Genomic DNA, 20,784 nt, shown 5'->3' with positions numbered 1-20,784 from the left:
GCTGCAAATGAGATGCAGATGAGAAATTCGATTTTGTTTTGAAGTATTATCAAATCTAATACTCGTCATAGATGCGAGTATTATCAGACTTAAGTGAGATCCTTCTTGCATTAAATAAAGATTACTTTGGATAGTATTGAAGTTTACTAGGTTATCCTCACCCAACTGGAGAACAGATTTTAAGGATACCCCATGGAAGATTTTTGAATCAGTTGAACATTATAATGGTAGTCGAATGACGAGTGCTACCATCAGCTAAACCGGATAGAATTTTAGGTTAATGTGAGGCTAATGTGCAAGAAGTTTGTGGGGGGGAGTACAAAGCTATTCTAAAATTTAAGGAGAATCTGAAAAAGAAATCATGACGTAGTGAAGCGATTAAAGGAAACTGGCAACCCAAATACAAAGGGTGGAAAGTATACCATAAAATGGAAGTCTGATAAATGGATCTATGCTAGATCCAATTATATGTCAGGAGTTCTTTTTTTTACCATGGCTTATAGACAAAAATAGTTAACTAGGAAATCTACTGTGGAGTGAAAGTTTCAGTCTATATTGGCGATCACTACTAGTTTCCAGGTAGTGAAGCTAGCTGTTGATAATCACTTCATTTGGGAGGATAGGCATTGATATGATAGTTGATTGCTAACTTCTCTTTCTATTTTGGGATGAGTTGAATACAGATGAATGAAAGATAAATGTTAAACGATAATGCCAGCGTGGAGATGAGTATATTTAAGATAGGTTATAATATAAAGATAAGCCTATGATTCGGCCACATGTTGACTACTGTGCACAGATTTGGTCACCTGCTTTTCTTGGGGATCGGGAAATATTGGAGAGGATTCGAGACTAGTGACCAATCTCATGACAGATCTATGGAACGTCCCCTATGAGGATAGTTAAAGGTGTGTGGGCTGCACAGTTCAGCTGACAGGCGGGGGAGAGGGAATATGATAAACTTAAGTTACTAAAGGTTTACTATAAGATAGACAAGGGATCGCACTTGGAAGCTGTAAGGGTGTGCGGACTAGATCACTTTTCTTGGAGAATGGTAAATGAGTGAAATGGGTTGTCAGAGGTAGTGAGCATGTATATTGTGTTAATGAATATAGCTGGTCTCCCGTGATGAGTCTTTTGACTCCAGGGAGTGCCCATATAAATAATTCACAAAATTGGACAGCAGCAAATGAACCGTGATCAAGTCAATAGTGGCTGTCAGAACTTGAAGTGCAATAAAAACTGCCAGTGAATGTAACACAAAGTATAGGAAAGGAAATATGAGCCATTCTGGGTTTGATTCCCTGCTGGGATATCAGATCTGACGATTGCAAGGCACTGTACTCGTAATGGGAATATGTAGTGTAGTTTAGTCGGGTTAACAGATCTGGTATTAGATTCTTGTGATGGTGCATAATGTTTGCTTTGAGGTCAGGTGTTTAAATGGATGTGAACAATTTTGTTTATGGGTTTTTTGGTTGGATTTATTTTATGGAAGATTTTTCTAAATCTCGTTGTTACCGTTAATACCTCAATGTTTTAAAGTCGATGATTTACTACCTAAGGTCAAGTAACTTGACTTCATGGAAACCTAATTAATGCTGCATTGTAGTAGTTACTATTATCTTCAGTCTGTTGTCTGCCAATTCCGTGTGCGCTGGTTTTAAAGGAAAGAAAATCCCTGTCGCCGTGCCGTATGAGACTAGCTTCATTCACCTGTAACTGAATCCAATACAATCGCTCAAAACGCTACATTAAGTTTTAAACAGTATTCGAACCCAGATATTTATAACCAAAGAAAAATTTATCTTCTGCTTTACCAATTAGAAGATAAATTGTTTATCTCGAACGGTGTAATCGGATATGTAGTACTAACAGCTGTTTCCGGAATCGTGCAAAAGTCGTTAAAATCAGAATCCAATCAAAACTTATCCGGAGTGTAATTCAAGCAGATCGAGAATTCCTGATAAACAGGCTTGTTCATTTTAAATGAGGGGGAAGGCATGTAGGAAGTTGTTTATTTTTCTGTCTTATCGGTATCACCTGGAATACACTCGCAAACCGCACGTCCTTGAAAGTTTTGCCAACTCACGACAACAACAGGTCTTTTTTTTTTTTTTCCCTTAATCATAGTCTACATCATCCTACACTGTCTGCTGCTGCTCTTCCACAGCAGACTGCGTATTTTTGCTCTATTGACACGTAGGTGGAAGCCTTACTGAGTGGTTTCTTCAATCATCTTTCCCTTAATTTATATCCTTTTTACAGTTAAACTTAGAAAAGGTGTATTCAATCAATAGACCGCACAGAAATTTTAAGTTTCTCACTGAATACATTAACGTAAACTGGAATTTTTCTTTGGAAGTGTACTGTTCTTAGAACTTGACTCACTAAGTGATAAGCTGCATAAGTCAGTTTCTTTAATCATTCAGTTAATTAAAAGTTCTGATGGCTACTGAATTAAATTCTTCATACAAGGCTAACTTTCATATTGCTTTGTCTTGTTAAAGTATACATATTTAGATAAATCCAATACAATCTCTCAAGACAGGCCTTGCTCAACATCCAGCGATGCTCATAAACTTCGGGCGTATGATTTTAACTACCTTACCCATCTTAATGGAGGAAGATAACATTGAACCTAATCTTAATTGATTTAATGCTAAGGAATTCTTTGGGGGGAGGGATACTTTAGTTAATCTCTGTAATTTCGTTAATCTTTCAAGAACGATGAAAGACAATGGACGGACCTAACTGCTCCGTCAAACATTTGCTACAGCTTTGCTGAGAAAAACCCGATGCTTCTAATTTTAATAGCAACTTGAATAGAGAATTTGAACAGTTAGAAACGCCTTCTACATGGATATTTTGAACGCTCCGCTGAAACTAGTGAAGTTTCGCAGTCTGGAAACTCTTGTTTATAAACAGGTGAACTCATCTCTTGTAGCTGTATTTTGTGTTACGGCTAGTTGCGTTTTTTTTTTGCGAATGCATTCTAACAGCGATTACATTGTTGCTTTTGTGAGTATTCTGGCTTTGTGCCAACAGACTTCTTAAACTTGGATACCAAGACAGGATTTGAATATTATGTCATCGAAGAATTGTGAAATAAAGAAATATGACTCATACTTGACAAACACTGCGCAGTTAGAAATTTAGCATATTGTGTAAAAATTATAAAAAATAGGTTAAAATATGTTAATTATTAGTCTGTCCGCGATATTAACATAAAGTTTACAAAAGGTTTACATATAGGTATTAATATGAGCTTACAACTTTTCGTGGGTGGGGTCAAAATATTTTATAATGTACTTCAAAACAGTCGCTTCATATATGGGATGATTCCATAATGTTACTTTTTCAGGTCATTGATGGATCCTCTGCCTTACGCAAAATGTCAGTATCCGATGATGCCATCCTTCATGACACGTCACATCAGATTTTTTTTTAAATTTCGGTAAATATAATTAGTGATACTTTAAGTCGCTACTGAATGATTACACAGCTGTCTACATGGCGAAAAAAATTATTTTGAATTTTCATACAACAGTCCATTCGCTTCACCGTATTAAAATGCATCACTGGTTTATTTTTGTTCTTAACTGGTTTTATTATACAGTATATAGAATATTGCCATTAGGTATGTTACCACGCTAGTTAAGGGAATCAATTTAAACTGGTTTTAAAGGAAACATTTATTGTATTCGTATACCTGTCATTCTTGATGGATATTATAATTACGTGACTCCTCCAGGGAGTCCAAAGACTCATTGAGGGAGGGTACCTACTCTACAACTGTCTCTTCTACTCAATACACCAACGCCATCTACCGCCGACCACTAGTATTTTCAGACAATCGTAAACATCCATGGCGGTATTCGAACCCGCAGCCTTTTGGTTGGAGAGCGGATACGCTAACCACTCGGCCAAACGGGCCGGCGATATTTGAATAAAACGAACAGCTAATTTCATATTGAGCGCCATCTATCAGAAGTCGATGACCACCTTAGTAAATTTTGAGCGATTTTCACCATTCTGAATAGTTTACCAGAGCTCATGTCGGGTCACTGCCTATTCTGCCAGACAAGATCTTCGTCTTCCTTGTCCTTTTCTTTCCTTTATCTTGTTTTATAATCAATTGAATGTCTTGTGTTTTTCATTACGAAGTAGGTGACCAAGATATGCAGTTTTCCTTCTTTTTAAGCACTCATCCTTGCCTTACTCCTCTTTTGATGTTAATGGAGCCTGTAATGTCAACAGATGAACAGATGCCTATAATACTACCTATATTTTAAAATCGTAAGATAAATGAATAACGTGGATTCTGTTCGTATTCAGTAATTGTCTAATATGCATAAAATATTTGAATACGATTTTTCATAAAAATGAGAATTGAATTAATTACAATGAATGAATAAAAATGACCGATCTTAAATTTGCTTGAAAATGTTAATACAGTTTATTACAGTACCTTAAAGAGAAGCTCGTTTCTTTCCAATGAATATTATACATCGCCCTTTGCTACCAACTCGTGTCTTTTCAACGTTACATCGGGGGGGGGGGGGGAGATGTGGGATACTCTTGGTATCTCTACCTTCGTCGAAACTGCTCTTTCCCAAACCAGTGAATCAAGCTTGTTGCGTTTCGCCTGACCATTCTTCCGTATCTCATCTGATTTCCGTGAGGTGAGTGACTTCTCTCGTATAAGCCGTTGGGAACTTATCAAGTGTACGCGTTGCCACCGCTAAGCGCGGTCTTATCAACCTCCAAGTTTAGAGGATAGACTGAACGAAATGTTCGCAGGATAGTACAGATGATGAATGTCCGAGCCTTAATTTGTTTCTTAAGTAGGGAAGGGTAAGTTAAATGATATTAGTGTGAACATATCGCGCCGTTTATATTTTTGTAAATAATTGTGAAACACTTCGGATTAGATATTTCATTTCGGCTAGTGTAGGCTCACGGATAACCCACGTTAAACCAGTCGGGCGTGCGTCCACAATATCCCACGCTTGTTGGGCGTGTTTGATTTTAGTGCGAGTTGGCGTTTGTAGTTCGTTTGCCTTGACTGGAATGTATTCATGTTGTTTGTTCCCGGTCTTTGGATTTGCCTTCCTACATCATTTTGTAATGTAAGTAACAAACTGTGGAATAGAGAAGTGGCCTTACACCAATCGTGTGTATAATTTCACTGATTTTCAGTTACTTTAGCAATAATGAAAGCTTTAGATCAGTTACTGGTTTTAAATTACAGTTTCTTACTTCGGTAAGATTTGTCATTGTATCAAAATATTTGAATTTAGTATTGTTTCTAACTTGCCCGTTTCGATCCTAAACATTGACTATTTAAGCTGCCTGTCATTGGCTAAATTTTCGTTTGCAAGTGAATTAGACAGAATTTATTCATAGCTAAGTTACTAATTGCAGTCTTTACATCAGTAAATGGGAGGGATTTGAAATTCCTTCTATACAGAGAGAAGTAAATAGTACAAGCTAGAAAATTTTTTTCATTTGTTAGTAAATGCCATATTTTCTTTTCTGTTTTTGTTTCGCGTATATCAAAGTAACAGGTGTATAATTAATATCGTTAGAAACGACCATCTTTAAAGTGACAGACGGACATCCGTTAACTGAGCGTCAGTGAATTGAATTGGTGCTGTTTAGAATTGCAACCGGAGTAACCAAGGCCCTCTGGGAGAGTGCCTACTAATTGCTAAAACTAAAATGTTTGTCTACAGTATGAAAACTGCGAATGTTACTGACCATTAAACATTCTAAATCCAGCTACAGAGAATGCTTTTGGATAATAGTTTGGCCTGTTATCGTGACCTGACGAAATTCGAGTTGAGAGATTGAAATAATGCTTTCTTACATCGAGAGAAATTTTTACTTTTAATGAACTAGAAATTTCAGTTTCAGAACGAGATTGAAAACATAAAAATAGTTAGCCGACATTTTACATTATGGCTTAAGAGGTTTCTAGACTGAAGAACAAATTAGCGGAAAACACCTACAGGTAAATTTTTTGTAGACGAAACAACAGCTGTACCTCTGAAGTAGTTCAAAGTCCGTGCTTGAACAAATACTTCGCTGGTCTTGACGTTGAAAATCGGACCATTTTTCAGTGGATTCGTTGTAATTCTTTCTTCATAGATCAAACTACAAGTGACGTTAAACTTGGGTGGTAAGAGGAAATCTGATATTCTGTATCAGATGCACAATTTTATTTTCTTTTGATTTTTATTCTTCCAAACAGCTTTTGAAATATAAATCACGATAATCAAATATGTTATAATTATTATGGTTTATGAAATTGGTTGATTGACGTGTACATAAACTTTGACATCAGAAGCGATGAATGTTCGGTCTTCATATATTGCCAAACTACGGGTCTAAGTTATTAGAATGGAAAATTTATATGCCACAGTCACGGGTTTACTAGAATCCCAAAGTGTTTCCCTTTATTAATCTTGAAATGTGTAATCATCTTAGCAATATATACTGCAGCTATTCTTTCTCACACGAAAGTGTAATAGGGACCACGGTGTTCAGAGTTGGATTTATCCTTGCACAAAGCATGCACAAGAGAACGCACACTGGGCCTATCCGGTTCATCTTGATAATCCTTAACTCTACCGCTCATATCACAAACTTTGCGGTCAACAGCTGCTTTTTTTTTGTCTGCAATTAACTTAAGTTTCATATAAAGATTATAATCTTATTTCATTTTCTGGGTTGATAACCTCCAATTTTTTTTCCCGGTATGTATTTACCGAACCGTAATAACCGGACTACTTACACCACGAAACCTCGCAATGCGGAAGAAGGGAGAGGAAGCCAACCGCTTAGAGAAGAGAACCCAGTAATTCGAAGGGCACATGGGCACAACGAAAGCTTTTTTGCAAGGTTGGGTGTAACGAGAGTCGCAATTCTGACATTTATAGTAACGTTTGTACTGCCTGTCTACAAACAGCTAATTTTCCTCATGTGTTTAAGCTTGAATGTCTGTCACGGCAATCTGGTTTGCTTTGGCTTCGTAGAAAACCTAATGTTATGAGATGATTACCCTGCCTACATTGTCTGTTTTGCGTGTATTCTCTGGCCGATTCGTTTTCTTACTGGATTAAAACCAATTTCTACAAAGAAACCAGAAAAACCTATTCACCTTCCAGATGGGACTGGTTTACTGTCCCTCATCTGAAAGAACCTTAAGGTTGCCTTATAGAACAAAGCTTGACCGAAGATCTTTCCGCCTAAAGGGCGTTATCATTACTGAGTGAAGTTATTAAAAAATTGTATATATAATCGGAAATCGAAGACCTTCAGTTTGCTCCGCTGTCCCACTTCCTGACGTGGTCCTTTAAGATAGTTCCATAGCCTTAGTTGCCTCATCAGGAATTTTAATAATCCATTCCCTTTAAAAAAAAAACTAATATTAATGGATGTTAATCATCTGTTTTTATTAATGTCTATATTCAAATGTTACATTGCTGTATTTAAATGTATCAAGTTTTGGTCTTAGAAAATTTTTCTGATGCATAAGGCGTGTTTGTAAATTGCCGTAAACGTTAGTTGTGTAAAATTTGAGTAACCACAGATTAGTATGTGTCGCGTATTTTCTGATCGCAGCCTACACGACAGTGGTTAGCATATCCGCTCATTAAGTTTTTACAATTAAATGATTTTTTACGAATCGTTAATTTGAAACTTAATTAGTTTCGCTCACAAAATTAGTGACTTATAATTAGTTATAATCTTCAAATTAAGGACTAATAAAATACTTGGTTAATCTTTAGCGTGTCTGCCCTCGAACACTCCGTGGACAAGATTGTTTGTGATCGTCCTGTTGTAGATGAATTTCATCTCTAATGTGAAACTAGGACTGGAGTGACTTGAAAAAGTTTCATTCTATGTTGGTCTTTTAGAGCACGGTTTTCGGACTAGATAATAAAAATGAATTTAAAAAAAAGCACAAAGAAATAAAACATTCTTTGCACACTCATGGTACTAATGTACTATAAATTCGCAACTTTTCATGGATGGGAATCGCAAGGCAAATTCATCAGTCGTGAATTACACGATGACTTAAAACCATTTTGTCTATTGGATGGCCGTTTTTCGATTACGCTAAAGCAATGCACGTGTTTTATTTGGCTTATTTCTATGCTATGCGAGATCTGTCTGATCAGGAACTTCTTTGCATAGCATACTGCTGAGAAATTTTATGCATTCCAAGAAATAAATGTGCTATTATAGTCTTTGCTCATAACTTAACGTGTATTTGAGTAGACCTTCCTTCTCTGAGGATTCAAACGATTCTTTAATCAAAGTATCATAAGATTTGAAGTCTTCTGAAAGCCAGAAGCCTAGCATTGTGTGACTACAGTAATGGTTCATATCCACATTTTAAATATCTACTTAAAATTTCATGATTTGAGAACTTTTTGCTAGTTGAATTTTTCTCAAACTTCAATTTTTGTTTCGCTGCTAAGTTAGCAATAAGTCAGAACTACTCATTGGATTAATCGAAAGTCGCTCATAACATTTCAAATAATTAGTTACCTTTTTTTTTTTTAAAAAAAAAAGAGAAAAAGTTACTTTATGCGGATAATTTTTAATTAAAGATCGGTTATAATTGATTTATTTTAAACCACATAAGCTTCATTGGTAAAGCAAACAAATCCTGAAAACTAAACTGAATGATCCAATAATATCAGTCTTTTATGGCCTATTTCATTATCGCTTTTCAAACGTACTCTGTAGCAAACTACCTTGCCTAACGCGGAATGCTGAAACAAAAGGATAGATCTTGGGGGGGGGGGGGAATTTACCTATCTGGAACAGCCTAATGAGTTGACAAAAACGAAACATCCATAATTATATAGCGAACGTCAACAAAATCAGAAATAAAAATACGAAGTGACAGTAATGGCATCGCTGATGAACTTCATGGCTGATTCAGTTTAGTTGGGCCTCTCTCTCGCCAAAGATAAATTTAGCTTTTATCACACGACAGAGACTTAAGCTTTAGTGTATGAAAGGCTAAAATAAGTTCAGATTTGTTAAGATAATGGTCATGGCGCTTTGGTCATTTATGAAATAGATACGTGTAGGCATCTGCCTTTTAATTGGCTAAGAAGATAGATACGTATAAATATTCTGGGTTTTTTCTTCATTGAATAGTATAAATTTACGTAAATATTCACGCAGTTCTTTACTGTTTCAGAAATATAGCTATAGTTTTAAGTAGTGTGTAGTGAAATTTCAAATAAAACAGTAATTATACAATTATTTCCTGGAGCAATTGATTATTAAGTGTTATTTATACGATTTTTATACAACTTCATTTGGCTGTCGTCAATTTTTTGGTAAAAGTCAAGTCCATTATAAACAGTGTTTATAATGGACTTTAATTCTCTGGTCAATAAGATATTTGCCTTCTCAACGAATAGACTCGTAACTGAAAGTTTTAAGATATTGAACTAGCGATATCGTAATTTGAATCATGTTCAAGGTTAAATGGTTTAAACCATATTTTTTTAATGATCTAAACCAAAAAAAAGATTGTAAATCGTATCGTAAAGCAGGCAGCTAATGAATTTCCAAAATTGTAATAAGTGGTGTAATTTATTTCACTGTCTTCCCCAGGAGCCTGGAAATCTGGGTACGTGATTTCTGATTTTACATCTACTTTGGTACGTTTTTACAACTTTTCTGTCGGCGAACAAGAAATCTGTCATGCGTGAAGCCTTACGGCATACATTCCTGTATGGTCGATGGCAAATGCTGTTGGAAGTGACATCAAAGCTTAGTGCTCGGTAAAAACATGAGGCTTTTCCTTGGACGCTTATAATAGTTAAGCCTATTCTTGTGCTCCTTGATAGTTATCCCATGTAACATCGGACGATGAGTGCGAGTAGTTTTAATACTCTTGAATACTTTCTGCACCTTTTTTAAGGTAAGTTGGTAATTTCACACTTCATAAAGAAGCACGCAGGTAAATACTGCAGTTAACATATATACGGTACTCGCCTCATGTTCTTAGCTGATTCAACATTAGGCTTCAGTACTCTGCCTTTTGCATCCATTTTAAATACAGTATTAGGGTAGTTTGGGATCATTATTAGAATAAAAAAAAAGCTTTCATTGCAGTATCTAAATTCTAAAATTCCAGTGACTTTGCATTAGTAGGACACTTGAATGTGGAAGTGTACGATCTTTATTAAGGTTAGCCAAATAAAGAATAGGAAGCGACATACAATGAGTAACTATGCAGCAAAAATACCGAAAAATATTCCTAACATACCGATTATTCAGTTTATCTAATAGTTGAGCAGAAATATTTTTCTTTTCAGTTTCATATCACATAAAAATGTTCACAGAAGTTGAACTAATTAAAGATTGTTTCCCTGAAAAATTTTTAATCAGAATAAATCAGTGGGCAGACTTTTTTTTATAACCTGGAGAAAGGTTAATTTCCTACACTGTTCACAGGCCATGTTTGATATTTTATGTATGTAGATTAGTGGCACGAGTAACAGCTGACACAAAGCACGCTGAACTACCAGTCATTCCACAGGACTTGGAGGATGGGGATGCAGTAATTAGAGCTGTTATCGCTTAGTACTGGAACTTTAGTATTATGTAAGTGAGTAGTCTAAAAACACCGTTAAAATTTTGATAAGTTATGCTGCTTCGTCAGATATAACAAACATCGAGCTAGTCAAGGACTTGCACGCAACGAAATTACGTCACTTGAACTAGTTGAAAGAAGAGTGCGATAAAAACAGCTATCACTAGCGGTAAGGCAAAAAAAAAAAAAAAATTATCAGTGACTAATATCTATCAGTAATGATTCACCTTTAACTCTTAATCCATGATTTCTCTAATGGAATATTTTGATGCTTACTAAAACATTGGTATTTGTAAACTTTGTGAATAATTTTAAGCTGACTTTTGACAACTGGAAACATCTTATGGAGTCGAAGATGGTTGAATATTAATCTATTGACCCACAGAGCAAGCATCGTTCATTAAGCTCAACGCTGTTCCACATAGTTTGCATCATTTGATTAATTTCTTTTTAATAATCTCAATTCTCTTATGGTTAATATTTCAGAATTTTTGCCGAAGCTTATAGGGCCCTGCAAATAGTTTTCCATAATGACCCAGTAAGTGTTTGATAGAGCCTCCGTAGCACAGTCAGTATAAACGAAGCCTTTTGGTCGGAAAGACCTGGGTTCGATTCCCGTCAGGGACGTCAGGAACATTTATCTGGTCTCTTTCGACGAAAGGTGAGTTAGCCGGTCTCATACCGAGGTAGGGGGAATTTTCGTCCCCAAGAACAGGCAAACCGGTCCCATTAACACTCATGGATTACAATCATGAGTACATCCCCGTCAAATGCCGGTCCCGATCCCGAATAAAATTTAAGGTGGGGTAGGGGAAGCAATGGTGAACTACCCTGTAAAAAAATCTCACCAAGAACACTTTATGGGCCAAATTTGCAAACTCACCTAGGCTCGGAAACGACTGAAGGGATAAATAATCATCAAGCGGTTTTGAAATGTTAGTACGTTTTCTATGCTTTATATTTGGTTCAGTTGATTAAGAAACCCTTCTGGAAAAAAAAAGTCCATTAATGAAGACTATTGCTTTCATTTAGCATCTATAGTTTTTCGCATTTTAATTCCAGTGCTGTAACGTTTTGTTCTTCTGAATTGCTAAAGCAGTAAATGTTTACTGCTATCCTAATTTTTGCAATTCTGAATAACAGAACAATTCAAGCAGAATATGAATATTATATTAATCACCAACATATTTCTTGACTGACTAGGATAGATTTTCAACACGCTTAAATACAGTAAATCCAGTCGAAACGATATTTGCTTGAAATAGCAATTGCTTAACGTATGGCCACTTTTTTATTTAAATTTTACTTCACTCAAGAGTATTCTTCGCTTTTTTTTCAGTCATCCAACTTTCAGATCAGCGTATGTGTTCGTAATTACCTTCATTGAGACTCATTCAAAAATATGTTTGTATTGAGTTTTTTTGAGGATTGAGTTTCTTTTCATTCAATTTCTTAGGTTTGAGACTCAGTATCTTATTTGTTAATTGCGTGTTTTCTAGCTAGTTTGCTTGATGAAAAATTAATTACGAGGGAGGAGGAGGGATATCAGCATTGGTAACAACCTTTACGTAATTTTGCATTTCGTAGGGTTTGAGGTATGACTTCTGTAAAATGTCCATTCTGAAAAAGATCTGGAATGTAATTCTCATTTCTCACTGAGTTTCCAGTAAATGTCGCCATCTTAGTTTCTTCTAATTGGATGAATACATGGAGCAGAACTTGATCGTTGTCGCTATCCAGTGGTTAATCACACATCAAGATGGCTGACTTGAGTCAGTTATTCAACTAACAGGCTCTGATTCGAATACAATTGGCATGAATGCTGAAGCTGATTTGAAAAAATACTACTAATCCAAACTCTAGAACAGAGTTTGTTATTATTGCGACTCCTCCAGGGAGTCCAAAGACTCATCGAGGGAGGGCATCTACTCTACAACTGTCTCCACCATTCAATCCACCAACTACAATGAACTACAATTACACCGTCATCTACTGCCCACCAAGATTAAATAAATTTTAATCCATTTATGATATTAATATATGATAGGCTTACAATCTTTCGTAAGGTCTTTTTTCATTAAAAAAAATCAATTACTGGACATAAGTTACTTTGGGCTCATCGAGAGTGAACCTCCTATTTTTGTTCTGTAGTAATTGCATAATTTGTAATTACGTTAAATTTGTTTACGTTTGTAATTATGTTAAATTACGTAATTTAATGTAATTGAACAGAATTTAACTTTCTTGCTATAAATTTAATGAGCAATAATTATGCATTTTTCGCTTAATTGTAATTCCACATTTATGTATGAGAGTTGTTATAGGTGAAATGAATCCCCTGCAATTGAATTCGATGTTGAGTAGTTTCAACTTTGGAATTTAATGAATCAAAAATATTATTCCAACCCACAAACCAAATGGCTTAAACCTTGTGAAGATTTAAGCCAATTATGAATCAAATAGTTTGATTTCTTTAAAAAAACATTAGTCATATTTTTCCAAAACCTCAGATGCAAAATTTACTTAGGTATTTTGCGAAAACTAAACTCGATAAGTACTTTTGTTTTGTCTGTCTACACGCATGTTATTTCGGGACGAAGGGTCAACGTTGTGATTACGAAGGGCTCACTACACAAAAATCCTCTCACCCAATGCTTTTTTCTCTGATTACTTCACTACTGTTTTCACTTTTTTCTCTGATTACTTCACTACTGTTTTCACTTTTTACTAGAACTTTGACTATATTCATCTGCCAAGGTAAATAAGATGTATTTTCGTTCTTTTAATATTTGTCTTGCAACTCATCCATTTAACTTTGTTTTCAGTTATCGTGAACTAGTATAGCATCGCATACTAGAAAAAGTGTATTCTTGTTTTAATCTTTTATCCAAGTGCAGACAAACATTCAAGTATCTTCGACTAGTCCGCTTGTATACACAGGCTATTGATATAAAGTCACTTGTCTCAGTATCCCATAATGCACAGCACACTGCCTTTCTGAAGTATATGTTGTGCATTGAAAAGGATCACTGGTTCCTGAAGTTGAGGAGTGGTCTCCAAAAACTGACTTTAGATCACTTTAATGTGATCTAAAGTGAATTCAAATCTAAATGCACTGATTATACATAATTCAGAATACTCAGCAACAGTTCCCCCAGACAACACTGCAAAATCTTTCCCCCCCCCAGCCAAACATCAGTATCTGCAAGCAGTCAAGACCATCTCCCAGAGCAAGCACATTTGAAGGAATGTAATAAAGGTCCATCGGTAAAACTGTCACAGGCAATGCAGTGATCAAGATCACTTCTTAATGGGAATATTCTCCAAAAACTAGGCAATCATCCAGATCACGATAACCTGAATCAGTGACCTGAAGGATCATTTTAACTGTTGATCACTCAGATGCTCAGCGTTGGTTTCTACTCAGTGATGAGCAAACGCCTACCACCGAGCAGAAGTGCTCATCTCCTAGGACAACAGATTAAAGGGCCCTGATGAAGACCACATCAATAGAAGCTATGCCATAAGCAAGCGTGTATTTCTAATGTAGTGATCAAGACTACATCAATGGGTGCCAGACCTCCCAGATTCTAGGTAATTGTTATTAATAACATAACGTGATTTAAAGTTGCTTCGGCCATAATTTGAAAAAAAAAAAAGAAAAAGACAAATTCTGTTCGACTCTGATATTTGCGACCTTTGCTAAATTTGTCTTCCCATCTCTACCTGGGTTTTAATCATACCCAAACCATTTCAAACTCTAGAACAACTTCAAATAATATGACAATACAATCGCTATACAAGAATGATATTTTGCAAAACATGTTTGGCATTATTTCCGTGTGGTTACATTACTATACGCTACCGGACGGCAGAGTTAAAATAAATAATCGGATTCATTGTCAGCTGCTTGACATACGAATCCATAATTGTGAAATAACTAAGTTCTTCGGAGCTGTCATCATGATGATTCATAGCTTCTTTTTTTTTTCTCTCTCTCCTAGACTATTACACAACTTGCGATAAAATACCAGACCGTCAATTATTTCTATGAAGGTTTCCATCTGTTTAAAAATAAGTACTTTTCTCTATATCCTTTTAACCTCGGCAGTTCAGATGATCTTGACCTGTATATATATAAAAAAAAAAAAAAAAAAAAAAAGAGGTCACTTGAACTGTCTAGAAGAAAAGAGTTAAACGGGAATGCCAGTGAAGTGATGGAGAAGTTTATCTCATTCTTATCACTTGAGCTCTTTTGGCAAGTTTTGATGGCGTCACATCTGTCAGGAAATATTGTTCCGTCTGCAAAACCAGTCGGGTATTTCTGCCATTGAACTTCGTATAAACGATTCGCTGTCACTTGTAATAGTTTTGTTTACAATATTTATTTATAGCACCACAAAAGTGCCTTGCTGGGAATCATCTAGTAATATTTATTTAAAATTCAATTGGCCTGAATATAACTTGTGAGAAATACGCATTTTCACATGCGTTCATGCATTAATCAAATGCAACCAAAATTGCATTTTTCTTCGATGTTATATAGCCACGGTGGCCACATGCGGCTCTTTTAAGTTTTATTGCGGCTCAACTAACAAATAAAAAAGATAATTTTTCTTTATTTTCTAGCAGACATGGGGCAATCACCTAATAGTTTTTGTGAATGATGATAATTTAAAAAAACTCGAGGCAAAGCCAAAAAAAGGAAAAAAAGCGATGTTTTTTTCTAAAAATCATCAATGTTTGTTTGCCATCCCTAATAAGCTGTATTTTGCTGCTCGATTGGTCAATGTTTTTGAGTGGCTTGATGAAATTTGCTGTTCGGCAATGTAGTTATATTTATATTACCTTTTCAGAAAATTTAATACATTCAGTAATGTCGGATACATTACTGAATTTTGTACTTTTTATATTAATAAAAAGGTAATAATTTAAATATTATTTTATTTTTAAAATTTTGTTATAGAATATTTTGCAGAATATCGTGAAAATAAACAGAAGCGGAAGTATATCGATGAACATAGAAATTTTAAGGAAGAATGGGAAGAAGACTATGCTTTTATTGAAAAAAATAATGAGGTAAAGCTTTTTGCCTCATCTGTAGTTCAACAGTGAGCAATTTCAAAGTAGGGAATTTAAAACGTCATTATGAAAAATTGCATTGCGAGTTTTCGTCTCAATATCCGGAAAAAATTTGAAATACGAATTAAAAAGTTTAAATCGTTGAAATCTTCAGTTAATAACCAACTTAACTTCATGCATGACAAAATTTACTGAAGAATCTAAAACTGTAATAGAGGTTTAAAATATCATGGAACATCGCACGTGCAAAACGGCCTTATACCGTAATTTATTAAGCAAAACATTATTGATACAATCGAGTCACTGGACCCTAATAATTGAAAACATTTAAAATAAATTACCGACATTCCTACCTCACGACGTACAATTGAACGTCGAATTTCAGAAATAAACGTGGATTTATTATCAAAATTAGAAAACGATATAAAAGATTGTGTAGCATTTAGTTTGGCGCTTGATGAATCAACTGACATTACAGAACAACCACAATTAGCAATTTTTATTCGTTTCGTTCTTGAGGACGGAGTGACGCGAGAAGAATTATTAGATTTAATAGCATTAAAAGATAGTACTCGTGGCGTTGATATTAAGGAAGCTATTGATATTACCCCTAAAAATGTTCCAAAAAGTAAATTAGTAAGTGTGGCTACTGATGGAGCAGCAATGGTGGGTAAGAATGTAGGATTAATTGGACTTTAAAAAAAAAAAGATGAAAGCATTCCGATTTCATTCCAATTCATTGTATTTTGCATCGAGAACATTCTTGTTGCAAAACACTTTAATTTTGAACATGTGTTTACACCACTCATAAAAATCGTAAATTTCATTCGGACCAATGCAAAAAACCACCGTCAGTTTCGAAATTTTATTGATGAACTTGGGTTGAATGAACAAATAAATGATTTATCGTTGTACTGCATAGTGAGATGGTTATCTACGTACGATGTATTGAACAAATTTGTAGCTTTATTGGAACCTATTATCGAATTCCTAGATATAAAAAAAGCAATCATATCCACAATTAAAAATCAATGAATGAATCCGGGACTTATGTTTTTTACTGATATAATGGAACATTTACAAAATTTCAGTGTGTCGTTGCAAGGCAAGGACAAGAATATTTCAGAATTGAGTCAGAGCATTTTTGTTTCAAAAAAATATAACTGAAAAGACATTCAATCACTTCCCACGTTTGAAAAAAGCGACTTCAGGATGTGACATTCTTCCTACAGCCATCAGTAACTATCGAGCAAAATCAAACGACCTGTTGGACGATTTTGAAGAAGGATTTGTAGACTTACAAGAATTAAAACCATCTATCGCATTTCTATTAAATCCATTTGAAATTGATGTAATTAACAACGCTTTCCCGCTTTTAAAAAACTTATTTCCTGGAACGGCATCAGGAGAAATGGAGTTAATAGAAATGCAAGAAAGGTCTTAAAATGTTACATAAATCAGTAAATTCAATCAATGAATTTTTGAAATGTGTACCTACCATATAAAGTACAGCCATTTAAAAAATGCAGCCTATCGTTTATTATCGATTTTTGGATCGACGTATGATGTTGAATCATTGTATTCAACGATGAAATTTGTAAAAATCCAAGTATCGTTCTCAATTAACAAACCAACATTTGAAAGAATTAATAAGTTCAATTACTAATTACAAACTAAATTATCAAAAATTAGTTGCTAACTTAGAAATCCATAAACCTTCTACTAGTAAAGAGTAAATAAAAATATGTAAAATACATGTAATAATAAATATGTTTCAAAAACTTTTTTTCCTTATAAATGATATTGTATTTATGTGTATGTATATGACTGACATAGACCTTTGGGATGTGGCTCTTAACAATTTCTGGTAAGTAACTAGGGCTCTTGCTGCAAAAACTCGGGTCACCCCTGTTATATAGCATTACACTATTAGTTGATACAAAGAAATATAAGCAGGTATTAAGGTGTGTAACATATTTGTTTTATCCCCGTAAATTGCTTGATACTTTAGTTTAACAACAGTTGATGAAAGTTAGTATTTAAATGTTACTGAACTACTTCATACTTTCGTCTTGGAATTAACTTCCATAATTTTATTCGTAATATAATAAAGAGAATTCAACTTCTGTAAGTTTTTCGTCAATTCCAAAATAGCAGGGGTGTTTATGTGAGATCCTGACCGTTATCTCTAACAAAGATAAATACAGACATGTCACTGGGAGCTCAGTATTACAAAAACTTTCCTTTTGTACCGCAAGCACGTTTTCCCCGCCACTGCTACGCTTGTGGCCTGGAGGATTAGCTGATGATGCTGTTGCTATGGAAGCAAGTTGTTTTATCTGTCACTCGAATCTCGAGCGCTTTCCCCGATAATCAGCAGCTTCGTTGTACAAGCCCGGGTGGGGAAAAAAAGCCAATTTTTGGCTGTAACATGCCTGCAGCTTGATGTCGAGGAGAAATAACTTTTCCTGTCCATGTGTTTGTCAGCTGAGTCATGATCTTGAATGACATTTGTTTGAAGTTTGCTATGTTACTGGGAGAGTCACGGAAGTTATTTAAATTTTTATTAGGAAACATACATTTTGAGTATATTTGATGGAGTCTTACGCTTAGTTTATGGAATAATATTAAGAACAGTTGTTTTTCAATTGATTTTTAATTCATTATCTTATCTGAAGATAAGTACAAGTGAATGCTTCTGGTTATTTTCCCAGATGTGTACACAGCCTTGCAAAAAAAAAAAAAAAAACTTTAATAGCTTTCGGTCTTGTCTTTCATCTCTACGTTACAATAATGTTGACATCCTTCTCAAAGAATTTTTTTTTGAAAACTATGCCTCTTTAACAATGTTCCAAATTGTTTTGAAATTTTTTCTTAGCATTATTTACCAAGGGACTGTCGAACATTGCCGACTTTATACTACGAAACCACATTTTGAAACAACCTTTCTACCCAACAGAAGGGGAAAAAGTAGTATGGTACAGTATACCAGTACCACAGCATGGATTAAATATGGATACTTCAATTCCCGATCCAGTCAGTTTCCTTTCCAGCATAGATAACGTTTTTTTGATTCTAGTCATGGAAACACTAAAAAAATCCACGTGGTTGCTTGTCCCTTCCAGGACATTTTATTGGATTTCGTATGGATATTTTACTTGAAACTAGTGATGCCTTTTTAATCTTTTAAGTTGACTGTTTGTGTGTGAGTGTCATAGTGAATGGATTCCTTTCTTCCAAAGTTACCCGGACTCTACTTGCATCCATACTCTTCTATATAATGGCTTCTCATTGACTTCAAATTCTGTTCGTAGTTTTGCTGATTACGGTACGCGTCATTCCTTTTTTCTTTCCAAGAAAGATTCATTCTCTTACCTTTTAGATAACAATTCTCTCCAGACAAAATAGATGCTAGTTCTTGGGATGACTTACGTTAGAGCCAGGAAAAGATGCAAATATTACATCCATAACTTGCCCAGCCTCGAAAAAGCATCTTCGCTTGAACTCAAGACACTGCTTCTCGCCTATACGTCTAACAGTATATAAATTCCCCAATTTTTCTACCTCAGAATATTATTTTCATATTTACTTGATGGAGCATCACAAAACTGTAAACACTTACGTGTCCGAAAGAGGACAATCCTGCTAAAAGATCTACAGTCACGTGCGTTTCTAACATTTCCTTATATATCGAAAACTGACCACCATCAACTCACAGCTTTGACATGCTTATTGATTAATATTTATTGAGATGCTGTTGGTCATTATGTCCAGCTTCATATCTACCGAACTAACTTTTGTTCCATCTATCTGCCCTCTGGAATAGCTTTCCTAGGAAAGGAATCCATTAATGATTCTCTACAGCCTAACTTAGAAACATTAATGGTTTCCTTTCTTAATTTGTTCATGTAACCTGTCAGCCGTGCGAGTAAACAGTCAAGAAGCAAAGAGGGTTGAAATCAATTGTCCTCTTCAGTACAATAGTTTTGCGACCTCCTGTTTAGGAGGTTAATATAAAACATAACATGGAAACCCATTGGAATCCAAACATCTTTCGTCAAATACGCTTTTGATAAAGTGAAAGCATGTTTCTTAAATTATGATAGGGTGGGTTAGGTGTTGGTAATAATTCGAAATTGTACCTCATAGTATTAACGTCAGAAAAACAGAATAAATTATTACTAATATTTTGCTGGATTTCAAACCAGCATCTTCAAAGCACAAATTAAAACTATGATAAAGACGTACTCGGATTGTTACAGGAACAATTCAAAGGACCGAAAATCCAACTGTAGAAAATTATTTTCTCCCCACGACTTTTCTATGATAATTAGTTTTTCAAGTTTGGAATATCACATCGAGATTCCTACTCATAATGAAGAGTAGGCTTTTCCTCACTCGGCTACAGCAGCTGACCATCCATTTGTCTTAGGAATACGGAATATTTGGAAATGCTGCTACTAAACGTGGCTTTTAGCCCTGCGTTCGATCCAAAATTCATCCACTCTCCTTGAACCGAATTTGTAACGAAACATCTGTTATTCATCTTCTCAACTGATCGCCTCTCCAGATCATTCTTTGAATGAAATGCGAGTTTGACTTTGGATTGTAATCAGTTCTGATTTTATTATCTTACTAGAGATTCTAATCAGTGTTGTCAAAGGAATGGTTTGGCCTTAGTCTTCCTCTCCCTATACACACCACAGGTTAACATGCTAAAAGTCTTCTTTCAACTAGTTGGAAGAATATTAATTTTTTTATTTTATTCACATGTGACGTCACATGACACCGTATGGTCACTCCCGTACCTCATAAGGTTTTGGGAGTTGAAGCCTTCTGCTAGTAGTTGAGTCACAGATTCCCTTTCCACACAGGACAATCATAAACATTCATATCTGGCGGGATTCAAACTCTCGGCCTCTTCTCTGGAGAGCGGATAGGCTAATCACTCAGCCAACCCCGCAATTTCATACTTGACTGATCATAAAAACGTATATTACAAAATGATCAGAGTATTCTGTCCCTAGTAAAAGTCGTTTTGACCTACTATATCGAAAGGATTATTGATC

At 35.2% G+C, this 20,784-nt stretch overlaps 1 protein-coding gene across 6 annotated transcripts in view; it reads left to right on the top strand.

Moving 5' to 3' along the window:
• The window catches only part of LOC150106916 (oxidation resistance protein 1A-like), a 324,024-nt gene that overhangs the window by 86,522 nt on the left and 216,718 nt on the right, over nucleotides 1-20,784 (top strand). Inside the window, exon 1 of one of the 6 annotated variants that reach the window (XM_090393374.1) lies at nucleotides 5,059-5,132. The exons of the other annotated variants lie outside the window; for them this stretch is intronic. Coding sequence (XP_090249500.1) covers nucleotides 5,074-5,132 — 59 coding nt within the window. The 5' untranslated portion in view covers nucleotides 5,059-5,073. Of the gene's footprint in view, nucleotides 1-5,058; nucleotides 5,133-20,784 lie in introns of those variants that run through there. 6 annotated transcript variants of the gene reach the window in all.

Source organism: Typopeltis vanoorti, chromosome 5, assembly GCF_054136105.1.
Source record: "Typopeltis vanoorti isolate ZY-2024b chromosome 5, IOZ_Tvanoo_1.0, whole genome shotgun sequence".
Taxonomy (NCBI): Eukaryota; Metazoa; Arthropoda; class Arachnida; order Uropygi; family Thelyphonidae; genus Typopeltis; species Typopeltis vanoorti.
The sequence above is the reverse complement of the archived record's forward strand: the minus strand, read 5'-3'. Positions and strand labels throughout refer to the sequence as shown.